Here is an 18646-nt window from a genome sequence, read left to right as displayed (position 1 = left end):
ATGGCATGGAAGGAGCAGGCAGGCCAGGGCTGTGGTGCAGGAGCTAGATGAGGCCGGCTGGCGACAGAGAGAGGTGGGGACCATCGACTGAGAGTCTTGGGTGCCAGGCTGCTGAGTTCCGGTGACTCCAGGAGCCCGCAGGGAAGTGCTGTGGGGTCTTTGTGCGTGATGTAAGGGCAGGGGGCTTACAAGCAGTGATACGGGGTGGGACTGGCAGGGAAGAGGGAACCGTAAGTGGAAGCTGGTTAGGATCTCTTAGCAATGACCCAAGCCAGCCTCGAGAAGTGCTGGGCCAGAGGGGGTGGAGGAGCTAACCGGAGATCATAGCTGACGTGGAGTAGAACTGGCCGTCACCGCTCTCTGCCACCCGTAAAGCCTCAGTTCTGAATCTCAGTTACATCATGAGCAGTGGACTAGAACTATACCACCCGCTATGATTGTGGGCTCTGTCATTTACCCTTATTTTAAGTGGGGAGAGAAATCCCAGATCCAGTGATACCAAAGTCTGACAGTTGCACATTAAGCAAAAAAATGTCATTTTTGCATGAAAGAACCACCAGGTGGAGCACACGGTATTTGGAAAAGCCACAATTCCCCTGGTCTCTGATTGGGAATAGGTAAAAGCAGGTAAACTTTTGGCTTCATACAACACTTGAGCTGTGGGTTTGCGTGGCCAGCCACCTGAAGGCTTTAGCTGGGAGGACATGTGGTTGTCAGGCTGGGTCCACTGAGCCAGCAGAGCCTGGTGACCCTGTGCCGATTCTGCTTCCCTGGCAGGTGGTGGACGTGGCCAAGCTCATGAAAGCCTACATCAGCATGATCGTGAAGAAGCGCTACAGCACCTCGCGCTCCCTCAGCAGCCAGGGCAGCTCCAGGTGAAGATGGCAGCCAGCCAAGGTGTCTTCAGTATTTGACCACGCCCCCTCTGGCCTCAGCTGGCTCCTGCGGGCGGAGCCCCCAGCAGAGCTGCCCAGGCTCTCCGGAAGCCTCCAGGAGGGAGGAGTCTCCGAGGGACCTTTTGCCCTGTCCACTTCAGTGATCATGTATTAAGCTGTCAACCTAACCCAATTTCCAAAGCTTTACTACTCTTAGATGACACATGCCTTAAAAAAGAGAGAGAGAGGAGAAAAAAATAAAACCCCACGCTGCCACCAAAGCAGCCAGAAGTGCCTTAACTTGTGGAACAACCAACACTAATGGACCTTAACTGTGCTACTGAAGGGAAGTGCTTCCCCAGCCTTCTTGGGAGTCTGACAACACTTGGACGGGGGGCATTTGTCCATCAATTATGCACTAACCTCCCAGCCTGATTTCCCGACTTTGAGGGAAGGTGAGGGAGTGGGGAGGGGGACGGAGGGAGCACGAGGGGACAGTGGATTGTAGTCGGAGTGCTGCTGGCAGCCTTCCTCGTGGACGTGTATTAACTTTTGTTCTTTGTTTCATCTTTTCGGTATATATGCTTGCCTGTGCATGCATGTGTTCATAAACTCATCACTTTAATCATTGTTTCAAGAGTATTAAAAGCAAAGGGAAAAAGGAAGTGCAATGGTGTAAACAGTCTGTCTGTATATTTTAATAGTTCAGAGTTATAGTCTCCAGTGGTTGCTCTAGCTATAAGGTGGTGATATTAACCAACCGGAATATCACCTGGATTTTCCTGTCTTTGCTGTATTTTGAAAGCCACATTTGGACTCAGTTTTGTTTTTCACATGTAGCAAAGTCTGCATTCTGCGTCTGCTGTGTTATAAACAGATATGCAGCCTTCACATAACCTGTATTTATAAACCACTCTCAAACAGCTGGCTCCAGGGCTGTTTTTAGAACTATATGAAGTCATTTTGGAGTCTTTAGTTTTTAAAAGATTTAAATTAAAAATGTTTCTTTGAAGGTTAGCTTGTATTGCTCCGGGTAGATTACAATATAACCATGTTGAATATGGGGAGAGAGGCTGGACTCTCCAAAGGTGGGACATGTGAGCATCTTTCAAGGACCCTGATGTTAAATGCTGAGGCTTTAATAAAATACACATATTTTATCCCAAGTTTATAATGGTGACCTGAAAAGGCACCTGTAAATAAATCAGCATTTTTGACTGGAAGAACAATATTCTGGTCTTGGACTTTTATTTTCGTATGAAATAGTTATAAAGACTTAGGCCAACTAAGTCTACCCACAAAGACAAAAATGCCTTATCCCTTACATACAGCCATGTGAAGTCATTGTTTGTTGGCTCAAAGAAAGTCTGACAATAAAATATATTAGCTAATGTGCAATGTGTTTTCTTTATCGGGGTGGCTCCAAATCCACATGGGATTTTGTTTTTGTTGGTTTTGGATTTTCATGTTTTGGACTTCAGAGTATCTCTGTGTGTGTTTCATGTCCTTGTTCACTAGTCTAAAACAGGTATGTAGACGTTTTGACTGCTCTTGTAGGCACAGAGGATGATTCCAGGAAAGCCAAGAAAGTAAAAGACAGGTTCAGAGAAGTCGCAGAAATCTGAGCACTTGAAATGCAGGTTTGTGTTGGACAGTTTCCTGTGGTCCTGCAGCCTGCTTGCAGCCCTGATCTCTGTGGAGCAGAAGCCATGGGCAGCCCATTTAGCTACCGATTTCCACAAAGAGCCAGCTAGGGACACAGGGTCTTAGCTGCAGAGGCCCCTGGGCCAGACACGGGATGTGAGCAGCTGGTTCCCGGATGTCCCGCTGTGCCCAGGAAGGCCTCTACCCCCCACCCCCCCACGCAGGGACTGGGCAGTAACCTGAACACAGGTGCTGCTGACACCTGTGTCCTTGAGTGATGAGGGGGAAGGTAAGTTCTGGCTTGGATGTTTTGTTTGTTTTTGTTTCAGGCCCAGAGAGAAGTTGACAGAATGCCTTTTCCACTACTCATCACTCAGGATTGCCTCTGTGACTTCTGGTACCTCAGAAGGCCACCCACACATCCAGTTACATATGAGGAAGTAGGCTCAAAAAGAGTGCCTCAACTAAGGCACTGCGGCAGCACCAAAGCTAAAACCTTTACATGTCAAGAGCTTCGTTTTGTTTTGTTTTATTCTTTTATTTAGAAACAATGATAGGTTCCAGGAAAGTTGCAATAGAATGTACAGGGAGGACTGTATACCCTGCATCTGGTCTCCCCAAAGGTAGCATCTTGGAGTAACCAGAGGGTAAATAGCGGCACAGCCAAGAAACACATTGATCTTCCCTTATCCACAGAATTATTTCATCAGATTTACACACATTCATTTGTGTGTGGCTTTAATAGATTGATACGTGTCAATGGAATAATTTTAAGTGTTTTCTTATCACAGAGGAAGGCCTCAATATGAAGCATGGCATTGCAGACTTGGACAACCCAGTTGGATTTTCATGTTTTAATTTTTAGAGAATACAGATAACTGGGTTTAAAAACTTCAAATGGTTGGCCCTGGCCAGGTGGCTCAGAGGATAAATGTCAAGTCAGCACGCCAGATGTCACGGGTTCGACCCCAGATCAGGGCACATATAAGAGGCAATCAATGAGTACACAACTAAATGAAACAATGAAGTGAAACAAGTTGATGCTTCTCTTCCTCTGTCCCTCCCACCCTCTCAAAATCAGTGGAAAAATTTTACTTTTCTTCCTAGCCATTGCTCCTTGTTTGCCCAGTTTCTTTCTGCAGAAATGGCTATTTTTTACCATTTTTTCAAATATCTCTCCAAAAAATATTTTAAGTAAATACATATATGTTCCCTGTCCCTTTCTCTTTAGGGGAAAAAAAAATTGTGTGTGCATGTGTGTATAAAAGCATAAATTCTTGCCTGACCAGGGGTGGCACAATGGATAGAGCATCAGACTAGGATATTGACCAGGTTCAAAACCCCAAGGTCACCAGCTTGAGCACAGGGTGGCTGACTTGAGCATGGGATCATAAACATGGCCCCATGGTCACTGGTTTGAGCCCAAAGGTCGCTGGCTTGAAGCCCAAGCTTGCTGGCTTGAGCCCAAGGTCGCTGGCTTGAGCAAGGGGTCACTTGTTCTGCTAGAGTTTCCTGGTCAAGGCACATATGAGAAAGCAATCAATGAACAACTAAGAAACCGCAACAAAGAATTGATGCTTCTCATCTCCCATCCGATCTGTCTTTTCCTATCTCTCTCTCTCTCTCTCTCTCTCTCTCTCTCTCTCTGTCACACACACACACATAAGTATAAATTTTGCAATTTGCTTTTTTCCCAGAATATTTTAAGTATGATTTCACGTAGTACCTTAGAGTTCTTATTATTTTTGGATATAGTGTCCTAGATAGCTCTGGAAGAAAAAAACAACACTTAATTTTTCTTTAAATATAGTTTGGAAATCTAAGGCACTTTTTCAATTTATAAGACTTTTTTTACTCAAAAGATTGTTGAGGTCATATATAGAGTGGGGCAAAAGTAGGTTTACAGTTAGTATGGAAAATAATTCAATAATTAACAAATAATGCAAGGATGAACTGTTTCCTGAATTCACATCTGTAAACCTACTTTTGCCCCACCCTCTGTATGCTATAGTAAATTTTGTCTTATCTCATGCCTTGAGATCTCTATTTGATAAATTTTAGAAATATGTGTTGGTATAAAAATATGTGCTTTAGAAAAAATGAAAATTACTCCTCACCCACCAAAACCTTATCTATTAGGGAATAAACATATACATAAAACTAAATTTAAATGGTACATCTATACCTCTTCCATACCACTGATCAGAGAAGCGTGATATACTGGGAAATACTGGGCTTGGATGCAAGCTTTGGCATTGCCATCTTCAAAATAGAGAATTTTAATCTTTTAGGTCTGGGTCAGGGAACTACAGCCCAGAGGTGAAAGCTAGCCCCCCACCTACTACGTAAATTTTTTTGGAACAGATCAGTACCTGTTGTGTGTGTGGTCTCCAGGCGCATTTGCCCTACAATGGCAGATTTGACTAGTTGTGACAGAACCCCTGCGAAGCTGAAAATATTTACTTTGGTACTTTATAGAACAGTTTGCAGACCTGTTTTAGATCATTATAGAAGTGTAACATTTCTTTTATAATCAATTGTTGGCTATAGTTAGGATTTTGATTCCATGTGTAGCAATGATAGGAATATAGTACCCCCCCTTCAGTTTTAAGGTTGTCGTGATGAAGTATTGTCCACTATTTTGAATAACCTCCCTGATTTCCATTCCTCTCTCCCTCCCTGCATTTTTTTTCATCAGCACAGACTGGCTCAGCATTGCCTCTTGTTTCTATCTAATCATCAGAAAATTGATCAGAGATTCTCCAGAAAGACAGAAACTCTGACTTCCCTCCACATGGCCCGGAAATCCAGCATCGTGCCTGGAACAGTTAGGGGCGCAGCTTAGCCAGATACAGTGAACAACTCACAGCCCCGACTCTCAAGAAGTTTATTATTTTGATCAGACAAAAGCACATGAAAATACAGCAAGAGTTAGGTGAGTTTCAGGAAGTAGTGGTCCAGGTCTCTAAAGCAGGCATGTCGATTTGACTGGGCTGGCCAGGGCACCCTCAAGGTGAAGTGCTGGTGGTCCTTGAGCTGGTCTGGCAATATGTCAGAAGGGAAGGAATTCCTGGGAAAGGGCCCCACAGGAGTACAAACACAGGTGTGGAGGTGGAAGTGGCATGGAGCAGGTCTCAGGGCAAGAGTTTCCCTGGCCCAAATAGCATATTCATTGACCTCACATGATTCCACCTTTGTGCCCTCCACTCCCTCAGCACCCCTTAAATGCTACTCTCCACAGACCAGACTCCCAAAGGGATCTTTATAAAACACAAATTCAAATATATGTTTCCTCTACTCAAAACTATCAACTTTCGGCCCTGACCGGTTGGCTCAGTGGTAGAACGTCGACCCCAGTGTGCGTGTAGAAGTCCCAAGTTTGATTCCCATTCAGGGCACATAGGAGAAGCGCCCATCTGCTTCTCCAACCTTCCCCCTTATCCTTCCTCTCTCTCTCTTCCCCTCCTGCAGCCAAGGCTCCATTGGAACAAAGTTGGCCCGGGTACTGGGGATGGCTCTATGGCCTCCGCCGCAGGTGCTAGAATGGCTCTGGCTGCAATGGAGCGGCGCCCCAGATGGGCAGAGCATCGCCCCCTGGTGGGTGTGCTGGGTGGATCCCGGTCAGGCACATGCAGGAGTCTGACTGCCTCCCTGCTTCTCACTTTAGAAAAATAAATTTTAAAAAAGGACCAAACTATAAACTTTGCCACCCAAACAGAAATCTCTAGTACAGCACCCCATGTTTTCTGCCCTGCCTGCCTGCCTGCCTCTGTCCTTGTCTCATGCCAATACCTCGCTCCCACTTCAGCCATACCAGCCCTGACTCAACAGCACATGTCTTGGCCATGCATTCATTTCATCGCCATTTTATCAGCCCCACCAAACTAAGGTATTTGCTTCCCAGCAGCAAGGAAGGTAACTGATGTTTCCTGGTGAAACGCCGTGTCCATACTCAAGCAGCTGAGAGCTGTAATTCCCAAGAGCCTTGAGCTCAGACAGTGATGTGCTGGTAAGTGTCCATCACGGGTTCTCCAGGGGAAAACAGTCCTGCTTTGTAGTGTTTGCTGACTTTCATGGTAGCAGTGTTCCCACCATGGCTAATAATTTCAAGCTCCGAGGAGACGTCACTATATGCAGAGTTGTAGCGAGATGCATTGTTGGACCTGAAAGCTGGTAGGAGCTTGGCCCTGCCCACCACTGAAAGATCACAATAAAAAACAAAAGGTCATCTTATTCAGAAGAGAACACCTTCAGTAAAACAAACCTCGGAAGTAAAAAAGACACTTAAAAAGCTTTAAGTACTTTGTATGAGGGGAAAGTTATATGGGAAAATAAAAAAAAATTTCAAAGTACAGGATTACAGTTGATTCAAAGTTTGAGACACAAACAGGGTCCATTAACCCTGAGGCAACAAGGTATTTGCTTGGTGGAAACTAGTTGCCCAATTAGAGTTATCTTTCCTCATGACCTGTCAGAAAAGAAAACGAATGATTCTTATAACTTTGATCTCTTGGGAGAATTGTTCTCTATAAGTTTTACTTGGTAACTTGACACTGATATATATATATATATTGTTTATTCATTTTAGAGAGTTGGAAGAGAAAGACAGAAGTGGGGGAGGAGCAGGAAGCACCAACTCCCATATGTGCCTTGACCAGGCAAGCCAGAGGTTTTGAACTGGCGACTCAGCATTCCAGGTCAATGCTTTATCTACTGCACCACCACAGGTCAGGTAACATTGATATTTAATAGTCCTGTAAGATAACTCCAAGGATCAACAGCAACCATAACAATTTAATTGATTTTAATTTACTAAGCATTTAATAAATTCTTCCTGTTCGGATTAAAAAGAAAAAAACTATCTCAGGAGCTTGCAAAGGAAACACAGAACTGCCTTAAGTTGCTTAGAGCACATTTGGAGATAAAAGACATGAAGCAAGAAGTTGATTGTGGTATAGCAAGAGTCTGTGGACCGTCCGTCTGCATACATGGTGAAGGGTTTCAGAAAGCAAGACTACAAGAAGCACAGTTTTCAAAGAAGACTATTGCGCCAAAGAAATGCAAATTTGTCATTTGCAGTGTGACCACATGGCAGTGGCACAGATGAATGAAGAAAATCCATGAGGCAAAAATGAACAGAATGTGGATTTACACTTTTATTGTGTTTTTCCTTTCAGCACCTCAGATGTGGCCAGTGGCGTTAGTTGCCTTTTGCTCAGCACACATTATTTGTGCCAGGTGCATTACCATCATTATCTCATTGTGTCCTCACTGAACCATGATGTAGGTGCTAACAAATCTATTTTTTATTGAGGATATTGAGATTTAGAAAGCAATTTAACTTGCTGTAACAGCTTTGTGTAACAAATCATTCCAAAATTCAGTAGCTGAAGCGACAATCATGTATTTAAGCCATAAGTCTGTAGGCTGTCAGTTTGAGCTGGGCTCAACTGGCCGGTCTTTCTGCGCTCAACTCTTCAGTTCAGCTGTGGCCCAGGCAACTTTGTTGATCTTGCCTTGGCTTTCCCATGTGTCTAGGGCCTCAGATGAGATGGTTGAGCTCTGTTCCATGGCCTCTCATCCTCCAGTTATCTAGCTGTGGCTGATTCTCAGGAAAGCTAGTGGGGACAGGAAAGGTCTCTTGAGGCTTAGGTTCAAAACTGGCACATTGCTAATTCTACAATATTCTATTGGCTAAAGCAAGACCCAGGACCAGACCAGAGCCTAGAGGTGGGGAAACAGACTCCATATCTTGATGAAAGTTGCTGCAAAGTCACTCAGCAAGATATTGGAGAATAGTGACCATTTTTAAAATCTACCACACTTGCTGAAAAATCACAAAACTACAATAGGCAAAGAATTCAAGTCCAGGTTCTTTTCTGAAATCTTGCTCTTATCACAAAGCTAAACTAAAATCTGAAGACTTTCCTTCTTTTATTTTGCCACATCCTGTCTATGTGACATACAGTACTTTACCACTATCCCATCACCAGCTTCCATAAGTAGATACTCATTTTTTTTGTGTGTATTTTTCTGAAGCTGGAAACAGGGAGGCAGTCAGACAGACTCCCGCATGCGCCCAACTGGGATCCACCCAGCATGCCCACCAGGGGGCGATGCTCTGTCTCTCCGGGGCATCGCTCTGTCACGACCAGAGCCGCTCTAGCGCCTGGGGCAGAGGCCAAGGAGCCATCCCCAGCGCCCGGGCCATCTTTTGCTCCAATGAAGCCTCGTCTACGGGAGGGGAAGAGAGAGACAGAGAGAAAGAAGGGGAGGGGTGGAGAAGCAGATGGGCGCCTCTCCTGTGTGCCCTGGCCGGGAATCGAACCCAGGACTTCTGCACGCCAGGCCAATGCTCTACCACTGAGCCAACCGGCCAGGGCCTAGATACTCATTTTTAATGTAAACAGACACATATGCCCACTGTATTATTCCCTTTTCTAAGTGTCTGATGAAATTCTTTTCTTGCTTGAAATGAACTTTCTCCCTGTTCCTATTCTCTTTATTCATGACAATTGGTTTAGATTTTCATTACTCCACAAAACTGCCTGTGACAGAGAATATGAACCAGACCACTCTCTGGGTATGATGATCTGTTTATTCTCTGCTTTCACCCTTTAGTAATGGAATACCCCTAAGTTTTAGCTCACAATAGTTGTGAAGCTACATTATATATTTCCCAGCCTCCCTTGCAGCTTAGTGTGTGGTAGTTTCAAAACATGTTGCAACTTCTTGATAGCCTCCCATTAAATGGGAAAGACTAATTCCTGTGAATACGAGCCAGCCAGGGGATTTCACTTCTAAAAACTGAATGTGGTAGAAGTGATCCTGCACAGCTTACAAGGCCGGGTCATAAAAGGTGACACCTCACTGCCTTCTGTTTCTCTTGGGACATATACCTTATCAGCTGTGAGCTACATGAAAGAAATCTGAGTAACATGAAGCTACCATGCTAAAAAGACTAAAGAAGCCACATAGAGATAGACAAGACCCAAGTGCTCCATCCCCAACTGTATGTCTCCTCAGCCTCAAGCATAAGATCAGTGATGAGCCTTCAGGTTATGACAGCGGCTAGCATTAGGTCAGCCTTCGTGCAATGCACACTCCCTGCTCTCAAGAGCCATTCAAGTCGTATCTATTAAGACGTGAGGTTTAGGCTCGAGACCCAGGATCTTGTCACCTAAATAAAGTCCCTGTGCAAATGAGGGTCCTTGTATTTTCTGAAGTACAACTCATTAGTTAACATTCTTCTTGTTTGGAAGATCTGTGTACTAAAGAGACAAGTTTTCTGTCCTCCACTTCCAGTTGTGGGACTGGCATAGGAAAACTGCTATCGACATTGGAATTCAAAAAAGGGGGGAACAGAAGGCACGAGGTCACTAGTCCATGGCATTTATGCAAGAAGAAGGAAGACTCGGGATATATTCAAGAAGCCATGCACAGTGATCTCCAGGTAGCAGGACCGAGTCTTACCCGTGAAGCTGGCAACGTGTGCCCTGCCGGGTTTCAGAAATGCATGGAAATGACTGAGGCCAGAGCCAATTGTGTGGTGGCTTTACACATAGTCACACATTCTTTATAATCTTCCCATGAAAAGTTGGAGTCTAATTCTCCTCTCCTTCTAATACAGTGTGAACAAAGAGATGCTGAGCGACTCCCAAAGCTAAGTCGTAAAAGGAGCTGCTACAGCCCTGGCCGCATAGCTCCGCTGGTTCGGGCAGCGTCCCAGTGCACGGAGGCTGCAGATTCAGCCCCTAGTCAGGCCACAGGCAGGAACAGATTGATGCTTCTCTCTCTCTCTCTCTCTCTCTCTCTCTCTCTCTCTCAAATCAATCAATAAATTTTAAAAATAAAGAAAAGGGTGGTGGGGGGGGACACTGCAGCTTTTGCTTGACTCTTGGGACACATGCTGCCAGAGCCCTATAGTAGCCGCCAAGCTGTAGAGTCCATGTGGAAAATCCGTGGAGAGAAAGATGCCCGAGGAATCCCAGCTGTGCCTGCCCCTGGTTATTTAAGTTCCCAGCATCGCCCACTAGACATGCAGTGAGTGAACCTTCGGATGATTTCCAGCCCCTGTCTGCAAGGTGCCTCAGCTGACACCAAGGGGACGGACGCGCTGCCCCCACTGAGGAGGATCCAGCCACTCAAAGCCAAAAAGAGGCATAAAAGTATGAGGCGTGGAACAGACCTAAAACTGCCATTATTTATAGCTAATAGGATGAAACACTCAGTTTATCAGTTAATCATGTTGAATTTTTCTCTTAGAATTAACTAGTGAATGTAGCAAGATCCACAGTTTAAAAACCAAGGTAAAGTACAGCATAGGAAATAGACAGTCAATAATATTATAATAACTATGTACGGTGTCAGATGGGTACCAGCCTTATCAGGATGGTCACTTCGTAAGGTATATAAATGTTTAATCACTACGTTGAGCACCTGAAACAATATTGTATGCATAATTAAAAATAAAATTTCAAAATAAATAAATAAAAACTAATTGTATATCTATAAAGCAACAACAACCAATTATAAATCTTTAAATGACACCTTTTATAATTTTAGAAAAAGCTTTTAATATTTAAGAGAAGATCTAAAGAAACATTGTATCTGATGTCAAAGCCCATGGCATCTCCTCAATGCTACAGTCAGAACTAGGCTGTAAATTGATCTACAAAAGCATTTGAAATGAAGCAAAACAAAACACTGGGATACAAACGTCAGCTAATCATAAAAACAAAAATATGTTGAAGCTAGAAGGAAATGTGTTTATAACACAATTTGCTATACAGGTGAGGAAACTAATAACATATTACTATATATATTACTTGAAGCTCATAACTCAATGATGCCAAGTGTAAAACATAGTAAAAAAAATGACTTCTAAAATAAAATACACCCCTTTATAACAAGGAGAAAGTCCCATTTATGGGTTAGTAGAGAGCTTCTGCTTGAAATGCTTATTTTGTATTTTAAGCCATCTGGCCCTCTATTGTTTGGTAGAATCCTGGATTTTTAAAAAGTAGGTTAGCTAAGCATGCTACCTAGAATAAGCCCTGTGAGAAGCATATCTGTTGCAAATTGATACCTGTCATTTAGGGCAGTTCCCTTCCTCTGATTCTGTACAAATGAGTGTCATTCAGGCTTCAGCTTTAATGTCACCTCTCCAGAAAGGCCTTTCCCTCACCTCCGAGTATAAAACAGCTAGTCCTTATTGCAGCCATGTGTTTGCCGTTGAATGATAATTTCTTATTTGTTTAATCGTCTACTGTATGTTCTCCTCAATGATGGGATTATCTACCATAAACTCGGTGAGAGCAGAAATCTTTCTGTCTTTATTCCTGTCACTCTGTTAACTAGAACATAGGAGGTACTTAGTAATTATTTCTTAAATAAGTGAAGGACTTTCGGTTTGGGGGCTGCCCCCACTGAGAGTCCCTAGAAAATGGAGGTTCACTGCTGCTGCTTTGAAAAATGCAGTTCCTGGGCAGTGAGAAGGGAGCTCCTCCACATTTCCCTGTCGTCTGGTGCCTTTAAAGGCCACGTAGGAAGCCATGTTCCTCACTGTGGTAGGCTGAATAATGGCCCCCAAAGATGTCCACATCCTAATCCTCAGGACCTGTGAATGTTGCCTTGTTTGGCAAACGAGACTTTTCTGATGTGATTAAATTGAGGATTTTGAGATAGTCCTGAATTGTTGTCCACGTGGGACCAGTATTATCACATTATAATGATAAGAGAAAAGCAGGAGATTAGAGTCAGTAGTGAAATGTAGAAACACCATATCCCTGACCATAGAACGAGTTTTGCAAGATTTGCAGATGAGTAAATGAAAAGAGTTCTGCAAAGGCCATATATGTACACTAATGTCTAGATTCCAGAAAGCCCTCAGGATGCTACCCTAACAACCTCTGTAAAAGGCCAAGATAACTGAGCACATTCTTTTGCTTTCTGTAAAATGCTTCACTGGGCATTCTCTCCCTAGATTGTTCCAATGATAACCAAAATCCGGTTTCGCTTCTGTAAAACTGCTTTGGCCAGGTGCTCACCCTCTCCCCTCGCTTCTTTATGCCTATAAAAGCAAACCCCTGAATTTGTTCGGGGCCGTGAGTTCTTTAGGATGTGAATCCATTCATGGTCGCTGGCATAAAATTAAAGACTTTTTAATTTGGCTACTTAATTGTGTGGCAGAACATTTGTTTCGTCGCTGTCCAGTAGTAACAGTAGGAGATGCGATGAAAGTGAGATTGGAATGATGCAAAGTGGCCAAAAGCCAAGGACTGCTGGCACCTTGAAGCTGGGAGCAGCACGGCATGGATTCTCCTTTGGAGCCCTCAGAAGGGAGCAGCCCTGCAGACTCTGTGCTCTCAACCCCGTGAGATTTGCTACAGGCTTGTGGCCTCCAGGGCTGTGAGAAAATGAAGTTTGATTTCTTTCAACTACCAAGTTTGTAGTAGTACAAACTATTGTTAGGTACAGCAGCAATAGGAAATTTATATTACCCACATCCTGCTGGGAGTATTTCCTCTACATGTGTGGCAGGAAGATCCAGGGATCCTAGATGCACAGCCTGTCGTCCCATGGGGCGGAGCATGCATCACAGGCCTGCTAGGAGTCCTCAGCCATCCTGGCCCCAAGAGCCTGGACACCCACGAGGCCAGAACACCTGAGGAGGTCTGCAAGATGCAGAATGAATCAATAACTCAGAATCCCATTAGTCACTGACCACACTTCCTAGGGGCAAAATAGATGGTTAGCCAACAAGATAGTGCTCAGTCTATACAATCAAAAGAAGTCAAGGATGGGTGGTCAGGACGGTGGGGGGCCACCACCCCAATAAAAAGTCACAATCCCTTACCTAGTCCCTTACCTAGGACTGAGCTAAGTTTTGGACCCAGGCCCGTGCTTAAGATGACTGCTTATATTAAGAAGTAGAGAACAGAAAAAATAAATGTATGTTTGTTGATTGTAATAACATTGCCTTTCATCCCACTTCATTTTCAGTTGTGAAAAGTAACTGCTCTGTAAAACATCCCTGCGCCTCCCAGAGTGAATTTTATATATGAAACACGATCTATACTCTTAATTCAGACCATCACACACGTGCCTTCAAATTTGGTAAAGTTTATTCGGACAGAAACAACTTTATGCAGATTCAATGTAGAATTTATAGAGAGCATGTATTAGGGTAACTAGTTGTCTTAGCAAACAAACTACTTAACCATATTAAAAATGTTTTTCACAGCCCTGGCCATTTGGCTCAGTGGTAGAGCGTCGACCTAGCGTGCGGAGGACCCGGGTTCGATTCCCGGCCAGGGCACATAGGAGAAGCGCCCATTTGCTTCTCCACCCCCCCTCCTTCCTCTCTGTCTCTCTCTTCCCCTCCCGCAGCCAAGGCTCCATTGGAGCAAAGATGGCCCGGGCGCTGGGGATGGCTCTGTGGCCTCTGCCCCAGGTGCTAGAGTGGCTCTGGTCGCAACATGGCGACGCCCAGGATGGGCAGAGCATCGCCCCCTGGTGGACAGAGCGTCGCCCCATGGTGGGCAGAGTATCGCCCCCTGGTGGGCGTGCCGGGTAGATCCCGGTCGGGCGCATGCGGGAGTCTGTCTGTCTCTCCCTGTTTCCAGCTTCAGAAAAATGAAAAAAAAAAAATAATAAAAATAAAAATGTTTTTCACATATCTAACAGTCCAATATGATGTAATGTTGGGAGGATGGTGGTTCTGCTCCTGTGGTTATTCAGGGGCCTAGGCTGACAGATGCTCTGCCTTCATCATTTAGCTGCCAACGTCAAACCGAGCATACACTAACAGCTGGCAGACAGGGAGCAGTGGATGGGTAATGACATACATCTCAGCCTGGAAGGGGTATGACTTCTGCTTACAATCATGCAGCGGATGCCAGGAAGTGTACCTCTGGGTTCAGCAACTACCCTTTCAGTAGCAACTCTACATCATGCAAAGGAGAGAATGACACTTTGGCGGACAGCGAGCTGTCACCTGCCACAGTGTGCCCCTCTGGCCAAGGAACATTCGTGAAGACTCTTCTCCCAGCCAAAAAGGAACTCTCAAGGGATTTAACTCAGAATCCCATTAGTCACTGACCACACTTCCTAGGGGCAAAACAGATGGTTAGCCAACAAGACAGTGCTCAGTCTATACAATCAAAAGAAGTCAAGGATGGGTGGTCAGGAGGCTGGGGGGCCACCCCCCCAAAAAAAGTCACAATCCCTTCCCTAGTTTCAGGCCTGAGCTAATTTTTAGACCCAGGCCCATTCACTGAAGAACTGACCATTTCCCCAGGAGGCAGAGCCCTGCAGCACCAAAGTGTATGTACTCCTGGGTGTCCTAGTCCTTCAGCTGGGAAACTGAACTCTGGGAAATATCCAAGCATTTTGATGACTGTTGGACAAGGCCTTAGTGGACATTAATACCAAGAGACATTAATTATCCCCATGGCCTCTGTTTGAGTGCGGGAATATTGGAATGAGGTAATAAATGGAGATCTGGCCCAGAACCAGTTTACAATGGGTCCACTGGGACTGTGGCCCCACCTGGTGGTCATTTCACCAGGCCCAAATGTGTAATGGAAACAGACATGCTTTGTAGTTTCATAATCCTGCAGTGGTTCTTGGCTTGGAGTAAGACTGCCATCATGCAGAGGGCCAAGAATACTCCGAAATGAATCCCTTTCATGACCAAGACAATGAATCAAAGCTGAAATGATGTCTTAGGGAGAGTGTCAAAAATTAGCATCATCCCTAAAGAGCCAGAGGATTCAGGGTGAAGCCCTACGGTGTTACCTTTCACTACACAAGTCTTGCCCCTGCAAAACCCAGCCAAACCCAGTGGACTATGGCAGAGTCAACCAAGTAGAAGTCCCACCTACAATGCTGTACCAGACATGGTATTATTGCTCAGTGAGAATATCTTCGCCTTAGTGCATGTTACATATGATTTAACATTCATTCTTCCTTGGAATCCTTTTTTTGAACTAACTCCGAGTGAACTTAAATCACCATCTATAGCCGTACATCTAAAGGTACCCAGAATGTGTAGATAGGACTTATTTTTCAGTTATATAATTAAAGCTTAATAAATGACATTATAATAATAAATTATCTATATGACACTTATTTAGCAAACTCAGTAACTCAGACATGGCCAAGGGATTGCTAGGAAGCAAAACTGGGCTCCTTGTGAGTAACTAATGATCGCTAAGTTCATGTGAGCTCTGCTGATTCTGCTTCTGCTCAAAAAGGATCAGAAAGCTTATCTTCCCTTTCAGTACATGCAACAGGTGTCCTCCCTTCTGCTCACCCCCCTGTGCCCTCTGCGGCTCATCATCTGTTATCTACAAACCTCCCAGTCACCACCTCTTCTTTACATTTCCTGTTTGGTTCCCAACCCTGGGCCTGCTGTGCAGCAACTGTCCCCTTGGTATTTCCAGACCACTTCTCTCCCTTCTTTGCTGGAAAGCCTCAGGATCTTTAGGGTGATGCTGTTGGACCCTGCATTCCATTCTCTTTGTCTTTATCTACCCCATCATTCTGGAGACTTCCTTCTCATAAACAATCTGTTCAGTGCCCTAGCTTCTTGGTTCTTTAACCTTCCTACTTGCAATAATCTCCCCCTCTAGACTCTGTCTTCTCCCTACTCTATTTCCATTTTTGCTCAGTGGACTCCCTCTAGTAGCACTTTCCAACAGTAGTACTTTCTCAGGACCTCCAATGCATGAGGTCGCCATTTTCTTCAATGCCCATCATTTCTCTCATACCTTCATTTCTTCCCCAGATTACAATCTCTGGTCCACCACTATAATCGTTCGATTATATACCCTCAACTCTCTCCTCATCCCATCCTCTTCTCCATTTGTCTCTAAAAACCCCATCCACAGATAAACCCAATTCTTGAAATCTGTATTTGAGCAACCGAATATTGCTAGAGAAACACACAAATATGCTGATTCTCACTTTAAGTGTATGACCACAACCTTCAGAGCCTGGCCCTTCACATTTATCCTCCCAAATCTTCCCTACCTCATTCAGTGGTTAGGCATCATCCTGGATTCCTCTCTGACACCCGCACTCTCCTCTAGTCCATTCACAATCCCTGTTGAGTTCCAATCCAACCATTGTTCACCACCTCCGCCACCACCCATTTCTCTTTCTGTGACTAGTGCAGTAGGCCCTTACTGATCTTGCTGCCGTACTTGCCCTCTCATCAGTGACTAGATAGTCTTTTAAAGATGAAAATGAGATTGTCACCTCAGGCACAAAATCCTCCATTGGCTTTTCATCATCACCCTTTAGAACAACATCCACTCCTGCCCTGGTCTGTGGAGCCCTTCATGATCTCCTCTCTGCCTTCCTCCCCGACCTGACCTCCCTTCACTCCTCCACCCCCAGCCTGGCTCACGTGCTCTCCTGTTTTACCCTTCTTCTTGTTTCTTGAGCACTTCAATCTAGTCCTAGCTTCACGATCCTCACACTTGCCGTTCCTTCTCTCTGTCACGCCCTTGTCTCCGGAACCTCACGTGACTGGTTATCTTCCTTTATTTAAGTTTCTGTTCAAAAGTCACTTCCCTGAGCATCCTGTGCATTAAAGCCCCCTTTTCTGAAGTAATTCACTATCTTTTACCCTGTTTTGATTTTCTTCATTGCACTTGCCATGTGTTAGATTATGTTAATGGTCCTTTATGCATTCCAAGCTGTTGTGTTGTCCTCTCCTACACTGACACTGGGCTTGGCCATGTGAGGTGCTTTTGGCCTTTGGGTCATTACAAAATGTGACCCAATCATCAGCCCAATGAGTGCTTACATATTAATGGCTTGCCTTGCTGGAACCCCAGCTGCTAAGGGAGGAAGCCTGAGCTTGCCTGTTAAAAGGCCACATGAAGGACAACTGAGGTACATCAGCTGACAGCCCCAGGCTCCAGCCACCCAGCATGTGAACCCAGCAAAACCACATGCATCTGAGACATGTCATTAGAGTCAATCTGTCCCCAAATGCCAAACCCATGGAATCATTAGCAAATAAAACTTGTCTTAGTCCACCAACTATTGTGAAGGTTTATTATGCAGCAGTAAATGATGCACATTACTATCTAAAAGTATATATCTATGTGTATATCTGTTCACTGCAGGTCAACCCTCCTAAAATATAAGCTCTGTGAAGATAGGTACTTGAGTACACTGTGGTCCCCCAACCTCATTGTATGGCCCAAAGAGGCTTGTAGAACACATTTGCTGTTGAATGAATGAACAACCTCTCCCAGAGCAGGCTAATCTGGATGCTCGGCTTTCACTAAAATCTCTCAATCCGGTCCAGGAGGAAGATCTGTCTCTTGAATGTCTATTCCAATAAACCACTGCACATGACCAACTGAAATGCAACATCTTTTAAGCGGATGTTATTTTTTCTCCCCAAATTTGTCCAAATTTTTTTCCTCAATTCCATATTTTAGTAATGGTACAAATATAGAAGCAATCTTTTAAAGGGTTGTAATGATAATTAATTTTATGTGTCAACTTGTCTAGACCATGGTGCCCAGGTGTTTGGTCAAACACCAGACTAGATGTTGCTGTGAAGTTGTATTTTTAAAGGTTTTATTTATTGATTTGGGGATAGGGAGTGGAAAGCATCAACTCGTAGTAGTTGCTTCTCATATATGCCTTGACTGGGCAAGCCTGGGGTTTTGAACCAGCAACCCCAGCACCTCAGGTCGATGCCCCCTCCAGTGAACCACCACAGGTCAGGCTGAAGTTGTATTTTCAGATGTAATTAACATTTAAATCAGTAGACTTTAAATAAAGTAGATTATTCTTCATAATATAAGCAGGCCTCATCAAACTTGTTGAAGGTCTTAAGAGAAAAGACAAGTCCCCTAAGGAAGAAGGAATTCAGTTTCCAGATTACCTTCAGACTCCAGACTGCAACATCAACTCCTGCCAGTTTCCAGCCTCCCAGCCCACCCTGCGAGTTTCTGATATGCCTGTGCCCACAACTGCATAAGCCAATTCCTTAAATCTCTTTTTCCCTCCCCCACCCCTGCACTCTCCTCTCTCTCTCTCTCTCTCCCATCTGTTCTGTTTCCCTGGAGAGCCCTAATACAGAGATTATCTTTGAT

General features: G+C 44.5%; 1 protein-coding gene across 2 annotated transcripts in view; it reads left to right on the top strand.

Annotated features, from left to right (window-relative positions):
- The window catches only part of MYO10 (myosin X), a 219954-nt gene extending 217681 nt beyond the window's left edge, over positions 1-2273 (top strand). For both annotated transcript variants that reach the window (XM_066243997.1, XM_066244007.1), the window contains exon 40: positions 778-2273. In XM_066243997.1, coding sequence (XP_066100094.1) covers positions 778-879 — 102 coding nt within the window. In that variant the 3' untranslated portion in view covers positions 880-2273. The remainder of the gene's footprint in view (positions 1-777) is intronic.
- Positions 2274-18646: the final 16373 nt, after the last annotated feature.

Source organism: Saccopteryx bilineata, chromosome 1 (genome assembly GCF_036850765.1).
Source record: "Saccopteryx bilineata isolate mSacBil1 chromosome 1, mSacBil1_pri_phased_curated, whole genome shotgun sequence".
Lineage (NCBI taxonomy): Eukaryota > Metazoa > Chordata > Mammalia > Chiroptera > Emballonuridae > Saccopteryx > Saccopteryx bilineata.
The sequence above is the reverse complement of the archived record's forward strand: the minus strand, read 5'-3'. Positions and strand labels throughout refer to the sequence as shown.